Genomic DNA, 23,530 nt, shown 5'->3' on the forward strand with positions numbered 1-23,530 from the left:
CTGCAGCACTGTCCCTCACCTCAGTGGCCTCGATCAAGCCCCCGCCCTTTCCCTCCCCCACGGACTGATCTGCCGGGCTGGGGGGTGCATGTGCAGGCATGCAAACACTCAGCCCCCCACCCCAACCTTGGATCTACTTCAAGAGGCTCTGAGATCTACTGGTGGATCAAGATCCACTGGTTGGTGACCTCTGCCCTACACCAAGACTTTGCAACCTTGGTTTATCAGCTGTTCAATCAGTCACTTTTATTCTGAGAAATATCTTTCATCCACAGTGCCTCATGTTCTGAATATCCATTCCCTAGAATCCAGTACAAAACATTGTACCTGGTATATTTCAGGGAAGAGTAGGAGGATTCATTTTATGTATTTATTTATTCATTTGATTAATAAGCCATGCTTCCCAACAAGGTACAGGGCAGCTTACAGTACAAAAACCGAATAACTTAAAAACAGGAGAGCAACAAGAGAACCAAAACAACTTAACAAGGTACTAGAAAATCTCCTAAACATGCCATCTTAGTTTTGTTTGGTGCATGCTTGCCCATATGCAAAGGTCTTATAGTGCTTCTGACAGATTTTTGGGCTTTGGCTGTGGCAAGCTTTAAGAGGGAGGGAGTTCCAGAGCTGAGGAGTGACTGCAGAGATTAACTTCAGCATGTTTTCACCAACCAGACCTGGTTTCGTAATGGTACTTATAGGGCATTGCTCTTGTCTGACCTTATGGATCATGATGGCATGTAAGGATGTCACAAATAGGTTTAGTTTCTCTATGGCACATTGTTTCACCTATATTCTCCTCCATCCTCACTTATTTCTGACATCCCAAATTATGGTCAAAATGCAGAGTTTACAGGATTATGTTCCACAGTTCTGTCTCTCCTGGTTATCTTTTAGAACTCTAACAACACAGAGGAAACCCTAAAGTTTATTAATTTTCTGCAACAATAATTCTGTATGGGGGAATGAAGTAGAATGAAGTAAGGAATTTAAATGGTTTTAGAGGGGATAAAATTACTTCTAATTCTCATGCATCTTATAATTATGTCTGCAGAGCAAATACCAGGGAGCGAGAAGGGCTTTTTAAGCTAAACAGTATCAACCCAAGATCAAACATTGAAAACCTAGCTATGAACAAATTTAAACTAGAATTTAGAAGCAAGTTTCTAACAAGCAGAGGAGTGCAGTTTTGGAATGATCTTCCAAACAAAATAGTGGCAAATCTGAGTTGCTTGGGGGTTTATGCAAAGGTAATATGATGGGATGGGTGATTTTGGGTCAATAATCCATATATAGTCCATACATTGTGTGGATTCAAGTATAGTATATCCTATCGTGTTAAGAAGAAACATACCTATCTGGAGGTGTCTGGTAATCCCAGGCTTCTACTGTTACCTGCATGTTCCAAGAAGAAATTTGTTCAGTCCTGGATGCTTTATTGGCTTTGGCACAGGGGAAGGTGTTTTCCTTTCTCTAAACATGTGGACATTGGCCACAGCTGGAGTGGGAGTTTTGACTTGGGTGCTTCTGCCAGTATTTGAAAGCATATCAGGTATCTGGCTGGACAATCCTGCTGTTCCATTCAGGGTCAAACCAATAGCCAGATCTGGGGTCAGGAAGGAATTTTTCCCCAGGTCAAATTGGCAAGGACTGCAGGGGTTTTTGTCCCCCTCTGTAATGCAAGGTACATATTCATGTAATAGCTTCTCTTCCACTATAGAGGCAGGCTAGTAGGTGCACCCTTATCCTTGCTTTTTTTTCCCCCTGTGGCACTCTGTAGGGTGTCTGGGTGCTTGTTTTCATAACCTGCTTTGTTACTGTGGTGGGTGTAAGGGGCTGGAGTGGGCAGTTTTTAGATCACTGGATAAATGGTTGCACAAATGATGGTCTACTCAACATCCCAAAAGCCCCTTTTCATTCCCATAGATTTTCTTTCTACTCTTCTTATCCAAGATGTTTATATATCAACAGCAAAGAATGTAAATGTCAGGATTATTGGTACAAATATATAAACAGACTAAACTGAGATAATATTCTTGTTCTGTTTTACGTAGCCAGCAAAGACTGCCGTTTTGTCACTGAATGATTCCAGATTTGAAAACCCAGGGTGCTGTAAGTAACCAACAGAATTCCTCTTCTAACTTGCACCAATAATGCCTGACTCTCCTCTGAATGACTTTACATGGACCATAACGTTTCATACATTAAATCAATAAATGTTCCATTCTCCCTGAACAGTAGCAGCCAAAAATGACAAGTAAAGACACAGGCTGTCAATACTGCATGGAATCCCTTCGAGGAAGGAAGTTTGCGCTGAAAGAAGAGAATGCTTACTGTGTTACATGTTACGACAGCCTTTTCGCCAACTCCTGCGAAGAGTGCAAGATGCCTATTAAATGTGATTCCAAGGTAAACATTTTGTTTGGTCCTATCCTTCTTTAGTGTTGAGTCACAGAATGAATTCCCTATCTTAGATGGGGAGCTCCTCACAAATTCCTCCCTATTACACAAGTATGCTGTATCCCTCCATGGGTATGGAGATCACAGCAAGAGAAGTTATGCATAGTAGAGACAGTCTCTATATCCCCGAATGTGGGAGAGAGAAGCTCTGTACTTAATAGCAATAGATTGATCCAGAAACATGTGCAGGGTTCAGAGGATTTACACTCAGGTGGATCACTAAGGGAGAAGCACCGTGTGGAAACTGTAGAGTAGGAGTAGTCCACGACTAGGTAGGAGGGTTCCATTTCTCACCATCATTTAGTTTCCTATATAAAGACTATGAAGAAGTCTGTAAAAAAACTTGTGGATGGCACCCATCCAGAAAACACACTGACCATTCTTCCCTTTGGGGGATATTAAAAGCTCTATTTAGTGTGGGAATATGTTTTGGTTTGTTATATGTACGGTTCTGGTTATAATAGAAAGCTTTGGTTATTGTAGAAAGTTACCTTACCTTGTTTCAACTTCACCCTTCATCTAGTACACTCAGTAGTTCCATACTCTTCTTACTCTATCTTGCCAGTAATTTAATTGGTAAGACCTCAGGAAACTTTAGAAGTAAATGCTTCTGAGAGATGTCCAGTGAAGAATGACTTCACACCATATATAAATCACTCCAACTGCAAATTCTGAGTTAACACGCAGGCATTCAGCTGGAAGAAAACAGTATTTATCATTTTTGTTACAGTCTTTCTTTGTAAACAAAATGCCTTGAGAGGGCATATTTTGATTAAAATATTTTAGTTGAAATATGGAAGCTTAATTCTCATCTCACAGTGCCTGGCTTGTTTCATAAATGAAATCTCAGTGACAGGCACAGCCAAACCAAGCATAGTTCAACTTTCTGGACTTTGCCTTCCATCCATCTACCCCTTTGGGAAATTTCATTAGAGTTAGGAGATGCTTAGTGGGTTTGGTCAGTTTTTCTAATTTGGTTTCAACTCACAAACCCTACATTTCATTTCAAGTTTTAGAGTCAAATGAACTCTCAAAACACTTACCTTTTATTTGTTTTTAACACACAGCCAGAAATGTGTGTGGGCTTACCTGTACCATAGCCCCTTTGCTGGGAAGTGAGTGATTTTTTTCACCTGTCTCCTATGGCCCCTTTGTGCTGGCTCTACTGGAGTAAAAAAGGCATAAATCTTCCAGGTGTTTCCCTCCATTTCACATACCTCCTGTAGGCAAAAGAGGATACTATCTGCATAGTCCAGGGAGATATGAAAAGTACTGGGAGAGGGGAGGGGAGTGGAGTGCATATGTATTACAGACTGTCCCAAAATTGTATGGCCAGCATTTTCAAAGCAAACTTTTATATGTGGCCAAACCATCAACACAGAGAGCCTGTGTCATGAGGCCTGCCCCTCTCACCTCAAAATTATTAAATTTTTAAACAAAGCATGTAGCAGTATCTTCCTACTAGTTAATGCTCCCCCTAGTAAGTGTGGGTCAGGATGAGAACCAAACTATTGTTGCTTCCCAGGACAGAGAGCTAACAGAAACCAGGCAGGAAAATATAGCAGGCCTTTCTCATGTCCTTGTGACAAGGCATTTAGTAGAATTTGCAGATTCATTGGAATCTGACAGGCTGCGCCTTGAGCACTTCTGCTACAGCCTCAAACTTGAGACCTCTGAGCTGTCAACTGTGTGCCTTGGCACCTGTGCCACCCTTGCCCCCATAGTAGGGCTGAAATAAAGGGGCTGCTGCCCCCCCGGCCCCAGCCTCCCAGTGTGTGTGGCAGGGGGCCTCCAAGCAGTCCCTTGAAGGCTAGAACTCTGCCTGCCTGCAAGGGAAAAGCCATGGTTCCCCACATTTTTCTTATTTAAAGGAGAATCCATTTTTAAAGTTTGTTGATCCATTTTTAAAGTTTACTCTCGACCCTTTCATATATTGTTGTGACCTGCCTTTGGGTCACAACCCCCGGGTTGAGAAATGCCATTTTAAACAATGCATTTCATTAACAAGCACTTACTCTCTTTAAGGACCTTGCCTATAAAGGCCGCCACTGGCATGAAGCGTGTTTCAAGTGTGCCAAATGCAATCACTCTTTGGTGGAAAAGCCTTTCGCTGCCAAGGACGAGCTCTTGCTGTGTACTGAGTGTTATTCTAATATGTATTCATCTAAGTGTTTCCACTGTAAGAAGACCATTATGCCTGGTAAGATAACAAGGACACTTCACTAAATAAATGAAACAGTCGTATTGCATTTTTAATGAAATGCAAGCACTTCAGTAGTCAAGGTATAAATTAAGTATAATTTCTTGCTTTCTAGTACAGCATTCAGGTATACTATATAATCTTCCCCTGAGTGTACCCGCCTTCCTCTCATCCTCTCTCACCTGCTGTTTAACATTGTGTCTTCATGGCATTACACACACAGAATATCACAAAGAATAAAACAAAATGCAGACATATGCAGATGCATTGCTCGCATAAGCAAGGCCAGTTCTCAAGAAATCTACCATTATACAAGCTCCTGTGGAAGCATTAGTATGAGCAGTAACATGTTCAAATCATCTTTAAACCTGTCCCTTACAGACAGCCCCTCAACCTCAAATGCCAACTCTCAAGCAACAGACTACCAAACTCTTATTCTCACTGAGGGCACCAGGCCTTGCAACAGGACCTTGATACAAGCTGTGTCCCCTCATCAGTACAGCCCACATCATCACTGCATCAAACAACATGGATTATAACTTCTGAAGGTCATTCACCAACTCCTATACCAATGTCATAGACTCCATCACCTGCTTCCAGTACCCTTCTGCTGTCTACATTGGACAGATTGAGCAATCCCTATTTGAAAGAATGAGGGGGATACTGATATGTATCAAATCCAAAAACACACAGAAGCCTCTGGCAGAACATTTTAAAACTTCTGGGACAGCCCATCACTAACCTCAGAGTAGCTGTTCTTAAACAACAGGATTTTAAAAGTCAACTTGAACATGAAACTAGAACAAATCGCTCACAGGCCAGATTATGTTAAATATAGTCAAGCAGGGACTATGGATTCTTATCCCATTACTTGGATTAGCTTTTTAGACCCCTATGTCCCTATGGATTTATTACTTGTTTGCTCCCATTTTCCCCACCTCCCTCCCTTCCCTGTCTTTTGTATTCAAATCACTCTATTTGATAGCCTGCTCTCTGCATGTCCCTTTGAAGCATCAGATGAAGTTTTAAAACAGATATAAGAAAGATAATCTAATGGCTATCTAATCTAATTAGCATTCTAGCTAATGAGATATTGATTCCAAAATACATAGGTCTGGTCTACATATGAGTTTTTTTCTGATATAAGCTATTTTGGTTAGGAGTATTATTTTAATGTTGGACTATTTAAACACATACACTGCCTAGTGTGAATGGAGCTATATGGTTATACAGTTTATTTCCCTTTGCAGGCAGAGGGATAATCTATAATCTATATCATTTCAAAGCATATTTTATACCAGTATAATTGTATTCGCCCTGTTATACTATTTTAACTACATCAGGGTGTTTCAACTGCTGTTCCAACTGGTAGGTCACAGGCACATAGTGCACCAGTAGTGGAAAGGATCTCAGGCACTCAGTACAGCAGTGGAGGGAGGGTCGCAGGTGTATCAGTGAGGGGGACTAATGGGCATGCAGTGCAGGATGTTGCTGGCACCTGGTGTAGCAGATAGGAAAGGCATCTATAGGGTGTACAGCCCACGGGGTGTGTGGGCCCTACTGGTATGACTCCTGGGATGTGTGGCCCCCAGCTGCTTAGAAGTTGGAAAGCCCTGAACTATACTGTTATAGGAAAAGTAGTAGTGTGTTGATAATCCCTTACTATAAGTGCAAATGGTGACATCAGGGTTTAGCATTATTATACTGCCTCCTTTAGAGTTCCCACACATTCACACATTACAAGTTGCCTTAAAATTGGTAAAAAGAAATGACAGAATTTCTAGAATTCTCTACTCAGTGTGGAAATAGTAGAGAAAATAAATTAGTAAAATACATTGGCAGCCCCACAGAGTGAAGCTTCTTTATTTCTACTTCGTACTTGCATCTTCTAAGCTTCTAATCACTAACTTCAGGTTGATAAGCCCCAACAGGCAAGGATAGCAGCAAAAGGTTAGTTCTCTTAAGGTATCTTTATTGGATGTACCATGAAGGGATACCAGGCCTAGTTCTGCAACTTCCTAGAACTGGAAACAGCAGAGCCACTGAGTGCTTGCAGAAAACTCTAACCATCTCTACAACTGTTCTCCCATCTGGGATGTAGGCACTCCCTGAATGGAGGAGAGGAATCACCAGCTGTTAAGAGTTCTCCTCCTCTTCTTCCCCTTCAAAGTGTTCTGTGAGAAAAAGTTAGAACTGCCTGCCTCCCCATTCTCCAATAAGATACAAGCAGAAGAGAAAGAAGCTTTAGTGTAAAGTCACTGAATGAATCCTTATAGTGGTTTGTGACTATACATTTCTCTCTCCTTATACTCTACTTTCTGCATGTCTTTTCACAGCATCCGATGAAGTATGCTACAGCTCACAAATTTTTGAGCTATGTATATATATCTACATTAGTTAGTCTATAAGGTACAAATCTAACCTGCCTTTTCCTTGACTTAAGACTAACGCAGCTAATACTACTAGACTTGTAACTATAGAAGTCATAATCATAGGGGTAGTACGTATGCAACACTAACCACTGGAGTTAATGCAAGGACTTTGCAGGAGCGGGGGGAGTCTGCCCCAACAAATAAAGTACAAAACAAACTTTTTGGTAAACATTTAGTTAGGCATCTTTCTTTCAGGATTGCCTCTACATTTATCATACATCAAAACATAACTAAGAACTGTGGTTATCTGAAAGGGGTTGGAAATGATCAACTACAGTAAGTGTTTTGCACTCTGATAAAGAAATGAAAAATTAATAGAAACAAATATTGGCCATGAATTAAATGACTTTTGTAAGGACCCACATTCATTAACAAAGGTGTTTGACCCAATTCAGGAAAGGTGAAGGAAATGTGTAAGAAAATGGATTCTCGTTAAAGTGCCCCCACCACCATTTTTAAGTGTGAGATGCTAAATACACGTGATGCTGCAGGCACTTTAATTAGAGCCACTCTAATTAATGTGCTTCCACCCTGAAGCATGTGTATAGACACCCATAATGGGTTAGGTATTCGATCAGGGCCCAAACACTTTCTTGGTGGAGTTTCAAACACTGAATGATGAGTAAGAAAAGAAATAAGACTTCCTAACTTATATGTACTACACTCTGGTGGTTTTTTTGCTTACTTGGTTTTCTTTTCAGGTTCTCGTAAAATGGAATTTAAAGGAAGTTCCTGGCATGAAACCTGTTTTGTTTGCCAATACTGCCGGCAACCGTTAGGAACAAAGCCTTTGATTACACAGGACAATGAGAATTATTGTGTGCCATGTTTTGAGAAGCAGTTTGCTCACCATTGCTACTCCTGCAAGAAGGTAATTAATAAATAAAAATAAAATGGAAGAAATTGGATACTAAAAACTATCACACTTTTTAGTGCGGTTCTAGACCAAAATATACTTTAATTAAGGCATCATAGGTTAGAGAAAATACAAGCCTAAACTAACCTCTGTAAATGTTTCCATTCCCACCCAGGGGGTGCCTGTAGACATGGCAGGAAGCTGCTCTGACACGCTGTAATTATGGCAATTAATTGAGTTGCTGGAGTGTGTTAATTAGCGTACCCCAACCAGCCTCCATGTCTCATGTATCAGCTCATTGAAGCTTTAGTTAAATCACCCCCACCGCCATTTTGAAGTGTGGGGACACTGATACACAAGACTCTGCAGCGCCTTAATTAGAGCAGTTCTTGGAGCTACTCTAAAAATGCTGTAGCCTGGGTGCATCTACACATGCAGTAATGCTCATTAAATTTAGTACCTCCAATGTGAGATACTAAATAAATGTGTATTACCAAAAGTACACCTTTTTTAGTGATGCTTAATGTGAAGTAGCCTAATTAACTGTGCATTAGTGTAATTGCACATTTTGTTACTTGACACTTTAATGTGCAGCAAAATAGGCTGCTGCATATTAAAATGCACATGTAAATGCACCCCGTGTCTGCTTATTATTTAGGTCACACACAATAAATATTTTTAAAATACTGTCAAAAAATTCCTATTAGCTGCTCAGGAGTATGAAAAGTTTTGGATGAGCAGAATTCTCATATCACTCAAACATATAATATCTAATTACTGTTCATTTTGGTTAGCTATAGTATAGTAGCTCCTACAGGTTATGAGAAAAATAGGATTTATCACTGTTTTTATCACCGTTGTCTCCCTTTGGCCTTTGGGTTTTTTTTCTTTCCTCCTGCTCTCTTCCCCCTCCCCTCCCCTGCTTTAACTTTGTCTTGCTTATCTCTACCTATTTACATTTTCACTGACCTCCTACCACACTTTTAGCTTCTCTTGTTCCTTGGAGTCTCAGACCAGCAGACTCCCTCTGCTTAACAAAGGGTGACTACACCTGAAAGCTTGCTAAGAACTTTTTTTCAACTACTCAGTTGGTCTAATAAAATATATCACATCTAACCAAAGAACCTGGCCTGCAAAGAGAAATAGGATAAACTTTGTATTAAACACTATGCCCATAAAATCAGAGACAGTTAAAAGAAAAGGGATGATTTATCAGAGAGAGAGAGCGATTTATCCCTGTCAATAAAATGGAGACTGTAGGTGACTTGCCTATGGTTATACAGAAAGTCTGTAGCAGCGGGAATAAAACCCAGGTTTACTGAGACCTAGTCCAGTTATTTAACTATAATACAATGTTTCATTTCAATTCAAGGAAGCTCGCTTTCATAGCTTCTGTTGCCGATTTTCTAGGCATATAGGAAAATCAAACTAACCTGTTAGACAAAGACTTACCAATACAGTATGTGAAATGTTTTTTAATGTGAATCTAAACTTAGCTCTGTTTTAAATATGCTTACTGATCAAAATAACTGTTCAGTCAAGGAATGACTTTTTTCACAAAAAGGAGGTATATATCTGAGCCTCTGATAACACACTTATGCTAGCATAAGGAAGGAGGAGACATAACACAGTCTCTAAACCAGGATAATCTTACTTAGACTGAAAAACTGGGGGTAAAACACCAGAGGCATAAATTATTCTGGAATAGGTTTGACTGCTTACATTCATCCCCAGGTAGCCATCTGATAAAGACAAAAAGGCTTCCATTACCTGCTCTCTCACCATCTACTAGAAAAATATAATAATATTTAGGGCTTTGCAAAATGGCTGTTTCATTTTGGTTATGGATTTGGCTGTTTCAGAGGACAGTGATTTGTTTCAATGTTTCAGATCACTATTCCATTTCAATTCGGCCAAATCTGTTTCGGAGTTTTGGCATTGTTTTGGTGATTTGGCCACAGGCTATAAAGGGGAATCACTAAAATATCTATAACGTCATCATTTCTTGCCTGATTTGCATGAAAATTCCAGGAGTAGTAGCCCCTTCTGAGGGTATGAAGCCTGCACCAAGTTTCAAGGAGATAGGTGCAGGGATTTTGTGAAACTGAACCTCAAACTCTTCAAAGCAAAACTTGTGTCGTGTGTGTGTTACGAAAAAGCAGGATGAAAACAGCAGGGATGGTAGCCCCTTCTGAGGTCATGAAGCCTGCCAGGTTTCAAGGAGATAGGTGGCAAAGGTTTCTGTGAAACTGCACCTCAAGCTGTTGAAAAGCAAAACTCGTGACGTGTGACTGTGTGTGTGTGTTAAGGCTCAGTGAGATGAAAACAGCAGGGATGGTAGCCAGTAACAGGGGACCTTCCCAGTGCCAGTTAGATCTCCAGCTGCCCACCTGTTTCTGGGCCAACCGCCTGCCCCTCTTTTGTCTGCCACACCTTGATGGCAAACCGAATAAGATGTTTCCCTGGCAGGAGGCTGCCCATTTAGGCATCTTGAGATGACATCCATTCTGCAGCTCTGTATTTCCCCTACACTGCAGCCCATGCTTCACATATTGCATCCTTCACCCCCTCCAGCTGTGGGTCCCCTCTCTGGGACCTTTGGCTCCCCCTTAGGCCCTGGCCCTGTCTTCAGGCCAGTCGGAATCTTCAGCCTCTTGCTCTGGGCATTCCTCATGGCAGGCCCCTGGCCCTTTGACCCCCCTTTGGGTCCTGGCCCCAGCATGGACCAGTTGAGGGTACCTCTGATATCTTTTATTAGACCAACTGAATAGTTGGAGAAATGTATCTTATCAAGCTTTCGGATTTAAAAACCCTTCATCAGACTGAGAAAGCATCTGCAGTTGGTATGTGTGTGCTCTTCCTGGATGGAATGAATAGTGAAGAAGCCAGAGGCTGATATGCAATGCAGGCAGGAAAGCCAGTCAGTGAAAATGTAAATTGAGGTGTCAGGAAATGAGGGACAGGCTGGGGGGGAGGGGGATGTAGCAGGTAAAAGTGGAGAGGTACCTGGGGAGTCAGATATCAGGCAGGTTATAGGGTGTCATAAATCCAATGTCTATATTGAGCCCACGAGTTTTTGTATCCAGAAGGTTGATGAAGCAAAGTTCATAGGCTAATCTGTGAAAAGTGGTTTGTAAATTCAAACAACCACTGAATCTCACTAACCTCATCACCAGAAGCAAACTTCCTACAGCCCCAAACACACTGAATGGATCCAGACCATGCCATGACAAGAAATACAAAACCTGCCAACATATCTCCAGTACCCTCACAATTACTGTACCCCACAACAGAACTATCACCACTTCTGGATCTTACAGCTGCACCTCCAGAAATGTTATATATCTTATCCAGTGCACCAAATGCCCTGATGGAAAATACGTAGGAGATACCAAGCAACAACTGTGCAGTAGAATGAATGCACATTGGAAATCTATTACAGACAAGAATACCCAACTACCTGTGGGGGCATATTTCTCACAAGAAAGCCATTCTCTTCAATCTCTCAGGCCTGATCCTCAAAGGGAATTTACAAACCACTTTTCACAGATGAGCCTATGAACTTCACTTCATCAACTGATTCAAATGTTACCCAGGCAGGAGGCTGCCCATTTATGCCCCTGATGTCTAGGGCTGACATCCATTCCACAGTTCTGTACCTCCCCTAACACTGCAGCCCATGCCTCACAGGTGGTATCCCAGGCAGCTAAGCTCACCTGGAGCCTCACAGCTCCACTGCAGCCAGCAAGCCTCAGGCCTCTCAAAGATCTTACAGGTCTGAGCTTTCTCTAGCCAGGACTATGCATGCATGTGGTTACTGGAGGTTATAAGGTGCCTTCTACCTGCCTTTCAGCAGGGAGGTTTGCAGTCCTGGCATTTTGGGGGGCTGCCACACCACCGGCAGTCCCACCAGGCCTCTCAACCCTGGCAGGATGCAATTTTAGGTCATGCCCAGGACCTGGGGCCTCCTTCCCCATAGCCCCAGCTCATACCTCCAAGTTCATCCTGGCACAGGAGCTCAGCAGGAAGATGTTCTTCCCCTGCTGGCTGGTGATACAGTGAGTGCCACCTCCAGCTCCAGAGCAGGGCATTAAATGATTTAAAAAAATGTTAAAAAGAAATAGGTGTGGATGGAGTAAGGAGAGTGGCACTCAGTCTGCACATGGAGCTTGGGGAACCCCAGCAGCAGGAGATTCACCTTGAGGAACACCAGCTGCTCCACCAAACCAGGATCCAAGGAGGTACGGTGGGGTATCAACATCCCCAGCAATGCTGAACACTGTCTTGCTTGGAACACTGGTCAGTGGACAAAACAGGTGTTCCTGGGCAACTGTTGCCAGATCCTGCTTCATCTGGCTGTGGCTTGCCCAGTAGGCCAAGGGGTTGCAGAGCAGCGGCTCCACAGCCTTGGTGCTACCTGCCCAATGCTGGGGTCTGGTGCCTCTGGACCCCCAATATGGAAGCCATTCCATTGGCCCACACTGGTGGCACCTGTTGTGGAAGAGACTGGCTGGTGGATGGAGTGCTGGAATGGGACAGTGTTTCCCCCTCTTCCACGTCCCCCCACCTCTGCCCTTCTGCTTCTATGACTCTGTTCATCAGCACCTTCATCCAGTGATCCAGGGTTTTGCAGCTGCACATGCTCCCCTTCACCCTCAGGTCGCACATGGCCACCAGCACGTGAACCGTACTGGATCACAACAGATCCAGCTGTTTCTTGATGCCCTCCTTTAGCCACTTCACCAGTTCCTGCACCTCTAGTCACAGTGGCTTGCCCCAGCCAGGAACATTGATTACCTGGAATGTCTCCATTTGGTTCTGAAGCTCCCTCACTATGGGGATCACCTGGCTAAGGAAGGCATCACCAGTGCTGAGGCTCTCTGTGGCCTCAAGGAACAGCTTAAGGACCACCAAGATCTGGGAGATGGTATCCCACCATTTTGTTAAGGGAGCCGCTGATCCCAATCTCCCTGACCAAAGCCATCTCATTGATGGCCTTCTGTTGCTCAACCAGCTTTTCAAGCATCAGGTATGTGGAGTTCCACTGAGTCTCCAGATCATGCATGATTTTGCGCTGCAAGATGCTCAGCTCTACCTGTTTGTCCCACAGCATCTTGTCCCCTTGATGCTCTGATGGAACTAGCCCAATACCTTTCTGCTTTTTGAAATGAGCTAGCTGGTTGTGATGGCACCCTCACCGGCAGCCCTGTCCCCCTCCAAGGTGTCCCTGACTATAAGTTGGAATGTATGTGCCACACAAAGGATGCCAACGAAGCTGGAATCATGGACCGCTTTGACCATACTGGCCCCGTTGTTGGTGACCATGAACCCACGGGTGAGCTTGCCCTGCCCAATGAGCCACCCCTGCACCATGAGGTTCATGGCCCCTATGATGTTCATTCCTATGTGAGACTCACTCATCCATCACCTCGGCTTGAAGGAGAGCCCACTGATGGCCTCACTGATCACACCAGTGCCCTGTGAGGGAGAGGTAGGCATGATCTCCACCCCGGCTGCTCCAGATGTCCGAGGTGAAGTGTAAGGCCACCTGTGGACCTGCTTTGCGCAACTCCTCCTTCAAATACTCCCTGCATGCCTCATACAGGGAGGGCACCACCGTCCTACTGAAGGTGGTATGTGCAGGCACTTGGGCCATGAGCTCCATGAGCCACCTGAATCCTGGTCACTCTACTAAGGAGAAGGGCTGGCTATCCAGAGCAAGCATCTCCCCAGTTCTCTGGGTGACCTCACTCGCCTTGGGAATGTGCCCCCTTTTCCCTCCACCTTTTCCCCACTGGTCCAGGGTGGCCTGCTTCTGCTTCTGGGGGATGGGGGCTTTGGAATGAGAGGGGGACTTCCCTTTGGGCATGCTCCCGCTGGTGCCAAGCTGAGGAGGAGCAAGGCCCCTCTTACTCCCCTGCCAGAAGACCTGGCACCTGCCTTTCCAACATGCTTCATAATGTTTGCTGTGCTGGAAAATGTGTGTGTAATATATCTTGTGTGCATTTAGTGTGTGTGTGTGTGTGTGTGTGTGTGTGTGTGTGTGTGTGTAATATATCTTCTCTGTGCAATATATCTTCTTCTATCTGCTTACTATATCTTCTATCTGTAATATATTGGAAAGGTGTATCCAATCTTTTCCAAAAAGAGAGACTAGCAAGAGACTGACTAGGAAGCCAGTCACTGCAGCCAGCCAGTACCTTTCACACGCTGTTGCTTCCAGACAGACAGCTCACAAAAGGCAGAGAGAAAGGCTTCACACAGAGCCTTATATGCTGTTTCTCCATCCCTCCCCCAGAGCACTGGGATTGGAAGGGACCTCAGGGACAGATCACAGACACTGGCCAGCTACAGATGTCAATATCAGAGCAGTCCTTCCCCCTCTCTCTTCCCCCTCCCTCTTCTGAGTTTCTGTTTCCCTGCAGCCCTGTCTCCAAAACATTCTGAAACATCCAAAATGTTTCAGGTGGTTTCGTTTAGTTTCTGAGATGTTTCAGAGCCCTCCATTTCATTTCGGATTCAGGTGCCGAAATGGGCCAGAACACCTCTGAAATGAAACGGCTGCCAAAATTTTGCACAGCCCTAATAGCCATCTCATGTATTTAACTCTCAGGATAGTTTATCAGTCGCTGATCCCAGTGTAATTTATACTGGTATACAAAACCAGTAAATTACACCAGGGCATCTGTCCATACTCATCTGTCCATAGTGTGGAAATGGACTGAGAGGATACTGAGCACAATTCATTGTTCCCATGAAGTTCTCCCTCTTTCTACAATTGTTAGGCACATTCATTTATATAAGCACAGTCAAAATATTTACAATGAGAAAAGTATTCAGGATCTTATTGGAAAATCTCTCTTAACCCAATGTCAGGTAGCAACTGGATTAAACAGCACTATTTAAAAGGTAAAGAAAATTCTGAATAATTCACCTCTTTAACATATATGCCTCTTTCTCTTTACCAGAAAGTGCCATTTGAAAACTATTTTTCCCTTTCTCTCATACAAAAAAATAAATTTCTCGGCCTTCCATCAATTTCTCAAGACAAAAACAATCTGTGAGTGATGATGAAACATGATCTGTCCACAAACCTTCACAGTATTCCACAATAGGGATAGCTGGGTTTTTTTGTTGGTTTCTTGAAATGCTTCTGCTTCTCAGCAGTTCTTTAAGTATTAGTCGGCAGTTCTTGAAGTACATTTTGCCTAGAAGAGCCTTGCACCGCATCAGTTAACTTTTAAACATACTTAATCATCAGCAGTATGTTTGTGCCCTTACTGAATCCCTGTAATTTAAGCAATATACTCAATAATTAATCTTTGGAATGTTCCTTTAAGTATATTTGGCATTGATACAGTCAATCATGATGAATTTGCATACACTATCACAAAAATAAAGCCGCTAGCACTTTATCTTACTTCAGGCAAGCCACAAGCTGTGCGAACAAGCATGATTTGCCTTTGAAAAAAAGGTTCTGGTGATAGAAAAAGAAAACTGCACACACAGGATTAACAGAACAATTTCGCTTCATAAAAGAGATCCACCCCTACTTCAAAGATGGAAGTCTCACAAATTCAGTAGCCAGTGCTGTAGCAAGCAGAGGATAAGTGGGGCGACTGCTCCAGGTGCTGAAGTGAAGGGGTGCCAACAGGTGCTGCTCAGCTGGGCCAGGGTGCAGGACAGAGCCAGAAGCAACTCATTTGTGGGGGGGGAGCGGGGGGGACGTGGGGATGCAGGAAGGGCAGCTCCCGCCACTGTGTGCACTCCCAGGCAAGCAGTGGTGGGGCATGAGAGTCCAGAGGAGAGCACATGATCAGAGGGCAAGAGAATAGGCCTTATGAAGAGAGACTGAGAGCCATGGGACTCTTCAGCCTGGAAAAGTGCAGGCTCAGGCGTGACCTGGTAGCAGCCTATAAGTACATAAGGGGTGTGCATCAGGATCTGGGGGAACACCTGTTCACCGAAGCGCCGCAGGGATGACAAGGTCCAATGGGCACGAACTCCTCCAAAACCGTTTTAGGCTGGATATCAGGAAAAACTTCTTTACTGTCTGAGCCCCCAAGGCCTGGAACAGACTGCCTCCAGAGGTGGTGCAAGCACCTATTCTGGACTCTTAAGAAATGTTTGGACGTTTGTCTTGCTGAGATCCTTTGACCCTAGCTGACTTCCTGCTCCTGGGGCAGGGGGCTGGACTCAATGATCTTCTGAGGTCTCATCCAGCCCTAATGTCTATGAAATCTATGTGCCTCCCCAGATCTGTGCACTGGGCGAGGGCGGGCTTTGCCAAACTTCCTTGCTACAGCACTGTCAGTGGCTACAGAATTGTTCCCAAAGGGCTACATATATAAATTGGAATCTAGAACTTAGCAGTAGTAAAAAACAAATAAATTATAATATAAAAAGACATGGTACAGTTAAATGTAGCCCAAGCATGAACGATGCATGCCCCCTGGGGCTAAGGGGGGGGGTCACAGTGACCACCCGTGGACAGCAGCAGTGTCGGTGGGGAGCGAGAACCACCTGCAGGCAGCCACGGTGATATTGGCGGCAAGGGCAAGCCAAGCAGGGACTACCTGTAGGTGGCTGTGGCGGTGTTGGTGGCAAGGGGGGGTGTGGAGGTAGCAAGCGGGGACCACCCGCCTGCAGCTGCCATTGACTGCGTCAACAGCGGGGCGGTGGGGTGGTGACCACCCACAGAAGCCGGCAGTGGCTTCGGCGGTGGCCAATCTCAGGAGAGGCACATGCCCCCCTGTGCCCCCCCCCCACATGTCGCCTATGAGCCCAAGAGTGAAATAACAAGGAACTGAGGTGCAGTCTGAGAGTACCATAAGGCAAAGGTTTTGCAAGCTCATTCAGTACCAGGGGCAGGGGGAATATGCCAACCACTGTTGAGGGGAAGGGGAGGTGGAGGAGGTGAGAAAGAGAAGTCCTACCTGCCACTGCTATAGCCATATTGGCTCTGGTGGCAGCTTGGGAGCTTCCCCTGGTGCTCCATTCACTCTCCCCCCCCATTATGCTATCAGGTACAGGGCTGCACCTGCCATAACAAAAACTCCCTAGTGGTGGGGGAGCACCAATCCACTCCCACATCCACTCCCACATCCCCACCCCCCCCAACCCCAAGATACACTGCTAGGTGTGGGGCTTCCCTGCCCAGCTCATAGTCCCTCTTACAGTTAGCACCTGGGGCTGGTGCCCTGGTTGCCTCCCACTCCTTTCATGTTCAGTTACTGGCATGAAGAAAATTTCTTACCACCTGCCTATCTTTCATGAGACACCAACCAATTTTACTAGCTCTTAATTTTTCCAGGTAGCATATTTGAAGGTTATGTTGTTAATAATTAAGTTAGTGGAATAATGCAGTTTTACTGAATAATGCATTTTGGGAAACATGAGGATGCCTCCATTTTTATTTAAACAGACAAAAAGTTTCTCCTATTTGTCCTATCTCCTGAGCCTGCTGACACGCATTCTATGGCAAACACACGACTGACAACTAAGACTATTATGTTATAGTTCTTTTCATCCTTATTTTTAAATGCAGTATTCTTTTATGCAATATCTTAAGTGCTATTAATTCTGTATGCCACCTCAGCTAGGAATGCAGTAGAAGTGTTAAAGGCCCTCCTTTGTGGTAGTAACCAGCCTTGAGCAATAGAAAGTGAGGCCATAGGAAATCTGAAGTTTGGAGACACATGAATTAAACACATTCCTTGACATTGAAAGTATTTTTCCTTCTCCATCTTCCCTTTAAAAATGGCTTTCCTTTCTTCAAAATTTGCCTTGGTTGTTAGAACAATCTTTTTTCCAGATAGAAATGTAACCTTTACAATCCCGTAGATAAGTTTACCACCATCTTTGGGGAATCCTTTTCCAAGAGCTTGTGTGATCCAAACTGTGTATCTCCATGGTCAACCAGGGAATTTCATGGAAAGTCAATCTACCCTTTATATAAGGTTGGCTGTCTATCAAACCAACATGAATAGCCCCCCAAAATACATATTTAGATCAAAATACAAACAGATTTTTTTCCCTTTCTTAGCATATGAGAGAGAAAAGAAACAGACTTAGAAATCCTTAGAGCTTAAAATTGCTCTGAATTCTTGCAGTAATGAAGTTTTGTGGTTAAATATCTGATCACTACAGCTGGTGAGTCATGCTTTTATTCTTTTGTTTGTTTGCTTTTTGTTAACATAACAGGTAATAACTACTGGCGGGGTGACCTTTAATGACCAACCATGGCATAAAGAATGCTTTCTGTGTGCTGGCTGTAAGCAGCAGTTGTCTGGACAACGCTTTATTTCCAAAGGCGAATATCCGTATTGCTTGGACTGCTTCAGCAATCTTTATGCAAAGAAATGTTCAGCCTGCAACAACACTATTACTGGTAAGTTGAGACTGCCATAGTATCAGTGCTGTCTCAGGTCAGATCTCTTTTAATTAATCCAAACAAGTAAAATCTATTTGCAATTAAAGTTTTTGGAAGTTTTAATTATTAGTTTAAAAAGACAGATTCTGGCTCCATTGTTATTTTATGTAACATGGTGTGTTAGAATATGCAGAACACATCTGTCACGGGACTAAGAGTTATTTTAGGCGGTGAAAAGGCCGACTCAGGAATAATATACATTCTTGTACATATGTGAAGTGGAAAAGGTGCAAATGAGTGATTCAGAATCACTACAGGAGAGAGATATTGTAGAACTCTCACGCTCTAGTGTAGACGCACACACACTGCTTCTATAATTAGGTGTTATTAGATATAAAACTGCTACAATTGTAGGTTAATTAGATTTAATATTCTGTACAGGTACAGCACATTTATAAAAAATAGAGATCTTGCCAATCATGCAAAGCTCTTTTATGATTATAAAACATTTTAAGCCCACAGGGCTAAATTAAATGTTACCTCAACACTCCATAATTATTAAGGTGTTCTGAGGCCATATATTTGAGTTAATCTGTTACCCCTGTAGTCCAATGCTGAAGTTAATTATAGGTGCTTGTTACAAATATAAGTAAGCAAAAGAAAATGGTAGATATTCAATCAAATATGATAGGATTTGGCTCCCCTCATATATTCCTGAGCCTCCTTGTTCCTGTATTCTTAATTCAGATGCTTAGCCTGAAGGAGAGAAGACCGAGGGAGGGATTTAATAATAGGCTTCAACTACCTGAAGGGTGGTTACAAAGGGGATGGAGCTAAACTGTTCTTAGTGATGGCAGACAACAGAACAAGGAACAATGGTTTCAAATTGAAGCAAGGGAAATTGAGATTAGATATGAAGAAAAACTCTCTCACTAGGAGTGTAGTAAAATACTGAAAAAAGCTACCCAGAGGGGTTGAGGAATCTCCATCCTTGGAGGTTTTTATGACCCACTAGGCTGGGATGATCTAGTTGAGGATGGTCCTGCTTTGAGCAGGGGGTTGGACCACATGAGGTCTCTTCCAACCCTAATTTCCTATGATTCAATGTTAATCATTAAACTTTTGAGTCACTGCCATCCCAGAAGTTGGCTTTTCCAAGTACCTGTGTTTCACAGGGCACAAATCTATTGAGTTTCAGTTTGAATATTGGGCAAGGAAAAAAACACATCACAGAATTTCAAATGGCTTTGCTGAAACCACATATGCTGCAGGATTTCTATTGCAGTTCACTATCAAACAGGCTGAGTGTAACTGGAAAAGTGCATATTTTAGTGGGCCTTTAGATAAGCCTAGTCCATGTTTGGGGATAAAAGGATGTTAAAACAGGCAGTCACTTCACAGTTTGGGATTTTATTGCAAATATTTCTCACATCTACAACTCTTTGTTCCTGCAATTAGATATTGGACAAATGTATCATCCACAGTAGACTCTTAGCTACCAGTGTGTGTGTGTGTGTGTGCGTGCGTACACATGCACACATCTATTTCTGTGTGAAAGACAACTGTAGGTAAAGACTATTTTCAGACATATTGCATTCTCTGTTTTTCAGCTCTTGGAGACGCCCAGTTTATCTCATTTGAAGACCGCCAGTGGCACAGTGAATGCTTTAACTGTGTTAAATGTTCCATCTCACTGGTGGGTCAAGGATTCCTTACCCAGCAGGATGATATCCTTTGTCGTGAATGTGGCTCAGCTATGTAGTTAGAGAAAGAGATGCATTATTCTCACACATTCTAGCCATGTACTTCATTACCCTGTAGTGAGAAATTCTTCTAAATGATACAGTAGTTCTTTAGTCATTCAAGTCACTATTAACAATTTAATTCTGTCACAAGGCTCAACTGCTCTATGCATGCTTTATATCATGTAAAAAGATTTTAAGCCAAACAGTACTGGCTAAGCAAACTATTCAAAAGGGATTTGTATATACTTTTAACCTAAATACAGTTCATTTCTTCTTATAACACAGTGCACTCTGCTGTTGAGAGCTTAAAAATTTACATTTTATCTTACTTAAACCAAAAATGAACATGAAAGTCTATATTGAAGGGATGATCTGTGACATTAGTGAGGTGATACCAGTACTCTACTAATTCAGACTCTAGTGTAGAAAATTAGGGACAGTTGTTCCCCACTAAGCCATAATATTTAATCAGAATAATGGCCCACTTCCCTCCTATGCCTCAACGCTGCCATGCAGACAAAGGCATCAACTGACAAACCTTGCCATGTGCAGCAGCTAGAAGGAGAAATGCCTGCGGTACAGAAAAAAGAGAAAAACTGCATTACTTCTTCAAAGCTAGCAGCTAGCCAGTCCAAGGCCAAGAGGATCAAGAAAAGGGAGAGCTTACATTTCTTCCACAGCCTTCATTAATCAATATATTACAGAGCTGCTAAAGAGATATATAATGTTTACACTCATTTTAAGATAAACCAGAATTCCTTTACACAGCTGTATTCTCGGGCAGTGAACCACTTGCTTTTCCAGATTTTTGAATGTCAATATACTGTATGTTAAATAAGCAGCTTGTAAAAAATGTGAAGTTCTGGCATGCCATGGGTGTGCATCAAAAGTTTGAAGTGCATATTTAGAGATTCCAGAGATAAATGACATTTTTACGACTGCCATTTCCTATTTTTTGATAAACAGTTTCTGTTGATCTCCTAGGACATAATGTAACAGAGTTGAGCAAACATCTGCCAAAAATGGTTTAAGTATAGTTGATTCTGATTTGAGGCTAGGGACAAACATTACACATAAACCAGTTTAAGTGATCAGAAACTGGTTTAAACCTGCAACAGAGTAGATGTTCCATGTACATAAACCAGTTTGAAAGTGGCTGAAACCAGTTTGAGATAAACGTGATTGAATGTCATATCAGACTTAACTGATTTGCCTCAAACGGGCTTATGCAATGTCTGTCCCAGACCCCTTGCTGGTTGCAGTTAAATCAGACTCCCCCAGCAACCCAGCATGCTCTCTGGACTGGGCAGGGCTCTTTGCTCCACAGCAGGGCTGGCCCCTTCCCTCTGCTCCATGACTGGAGCTCGGCAGAGACTGCAGGTGTCTTCCTGCCTTCCCCCTCCCCACTCCCTGCTAAGCAGGGATTCCTCCAATCCCTCTGTTTTATACAGGCACACAACAGACCACATACTGGCTACAGTCTGGGCTGTGGCAGATTGGACAAATGCAGAATCAACAGGTAGCTGGTAATGTCCCTCTGTTGTTTTCTTAATGGGATGATAAACACTGAGTTAGGGGTGATAAGCACTGTGTTATCAATTCCCTGCTGGGCTGTTGCAGGGGCTGAACTGCTCAGGGAGGGTAGGGGGACCCCTCCCTAATCAAAGCATCCTGCCAGGGCTTGGCCATGTCTCCCTCAGCTCAGCATTGTGAAAGGGAAGGGAGGGCTGCTCTAGGACACCCCGGCTTCTAGCCTGAGCTGCTGCAGGCACATGCCTGCTTATTTCAGTCCAGAGGGGATGTCTGTACGGTTACAAACTGGTTCAGCCTAGCCAGGTAAGACTAACTTGCAAAGACTGAATCAATTCAGGCTCAGGCTTTTTGAATGTCTGTCCCTAGCCTTAGTGGCTAATTTATGCTCTGAAATCATACATGCCTTAACCCCCCCACTGCCATACACACACACTTTTAAGATTTTATTCATGGAAAGAGCTGGATAACAACCTGACCTAACCCAAAGTGAGCTATCTTCATTTATTATTTTTCTGTATAAGTTTTCCATTGAATCTAAATACATAAAAATATGCTTTAGTCTTGCATGAGACTGATCATCACAGATCATTTAGAGTGCAAAATACCTCAACTAGCACATATATGCCTTAAAACTAGCACAGCCTAGCTTACCCTAGTATTTAGAACACACAATAAACGTCAATTCTCTTTCTTAAGCATAGGCATGGCTTAAGTGTGGTCTGCTTCCTGTTGGTTCAGCTACCTATTCCTTGCACTCAAAAACTCATTCTTCAAGAATCCATCTGTTCTCATTAGTAGCAATTTATCCTTGCTCTCACTTCCTGCAACTTTGGCCTTGTGCCTTTTTTCATATAAGCTTGCCTTGTCTGTATTATACTGTAAGAACCGGATTCTCATAAACCTTGCAAAAAACTGATCTTAGGCCGAAATTAGGTGTTTTAGTTATAAAGCATGATCCTACTCAACACCATTTAACAGTCACAAAACCACTTAAGTGCCCAAGGCACTTCCATTTTGACTTGACAAGTTTCCTAGATTTCTGTGCCTGCTCAGACCCATATCATCTGGGCAACTCACTCCTGCAAGCTCCATTGCATTCCAGTCAACTTGGATAGTTCTAGGTTGTGAGCAACTAAGGTCCATCCAAGTCAGATTCCTTAAGTGGAGAAAAACCATGCTAAACAACTGTATACTTGCTTTCAGAATAAGTACAAAACACTGGCCACCTTTTGGCTGAATAGCCTTGTGGCAACAGTGAAAAACAGGTGTCAGTGCTGTTATAAGTTAGATATGTTAGTTCATACGGAGACCCTGCTCATCCCTCAGGTAACATAGCCCTTAGCAATCAGCAGCGACTTACTAAAGCTCAGAGGAAGAGCAGAAACATTTCCTATTCACTGTAAGCATTTCCCTGTTGAGAGACTAGGCAACCCTTGAGAGGTACCGTGTATCTCATTCACTATACAGGCAGCCTGGCCCCTAACATGGTGACTAGGATCAATACCCTGAAGCAAGGCACCTCAGTTTCAAGCACTGGAGGAGCCTTGCAGGTTAATTAGGATCTAGGCCAAAATTCTTTAGGACAAGGAACATGCCTCGCACCCTCTAAAGTGCTACCTCCATCTACCAGTATATCACTTCTAATACATACAATACAATTGTGCATCCCTCCCTTATATCAACAGTGTGATGCAGCTTTGTTCCTCAGCACCTTTAGAGAGGGTTTCACCAGCTTGCTGAGCTTCTGCACTAGTAGGTTCTGAGTTTAAGGCCATCTAGACTGATCTTGAAACTGTTTCTTCCCTTCAGTGTTCCATACTGTCCTGTCATTAAACTATTAGGCTAAGTACAGACAGTCAAAAAGCCCAAGGCTGAATTGATTTAGTCTTTGCAGGTTAGTCTAAGATGCAGAGATTACATTGAAAGAGAAGT

The 23,530-nt window shown here is 43.2% G+C and overlaps 1 protein-coding gene across 4 annotated transcripts in view; it reads left to right on the forward strand.

The window, feature by feature from the left end:
- FHL5 (four and a half LIM domains 5) overlaps positions 1 to 21,003 on the forward strand; it is a 42,602-nt gene extending 21,599 nt beyond the window's left edge. For 3 of the 4 annotated variants that reach the window (XM_025211587.1, XM_025211586.1, XM_025211585.1), the window contains 6 exons: positions 2,055 to 2,112; positions 2,239 to 2,409; positions 4,486 to 4,660; positions 7,794 to 7,963; positions 18,152 to 18,338; positions 19,931 to 21,003. In XM_025211587.1, the coding sequence (XP_025067372.1) occupies positions 2,251 to 2,409; positions 4,486 to 4,660; positions 7,794 to 7,963; positions 18,152 to 18,338; positions 19,931 to 20,082 (843 nt within the window). In that variant the 5' untranslated portion in view covers positions 2,055 to 2,112; positions 2,239 to 2,250 and the 3' untranslated portion in view covers positions 20,083 to 21,003. The remainder of the gene's footprint in view (positions 1 to 2,054; positions 2,113 to 2,238; positions 2,410 to 4,485; positions 4,661 to 7,793; positions 7,964 to 18,151; positions 18,339 to 19,930) is intronic. The other variant, XM_006030045.2, reaches the window with a different exon arrangement.
- Positions 21,004 to 23,530: the final 2,527 nt, after the last annotated feature.

Source organism: Alligator sinensis, unplaced genomic scaffold, assembly GCF_000455745.1.
Source record: "Alligator sinensis unplaced genomic scaffold, ASM45574v1 scaffold145_1, whole genome shotgun sequence".
NCBI lineage: Eukaryota > Metazoa > Chordata > Crocodylia > Alligatoridae > Alligator > Alligator sinensis.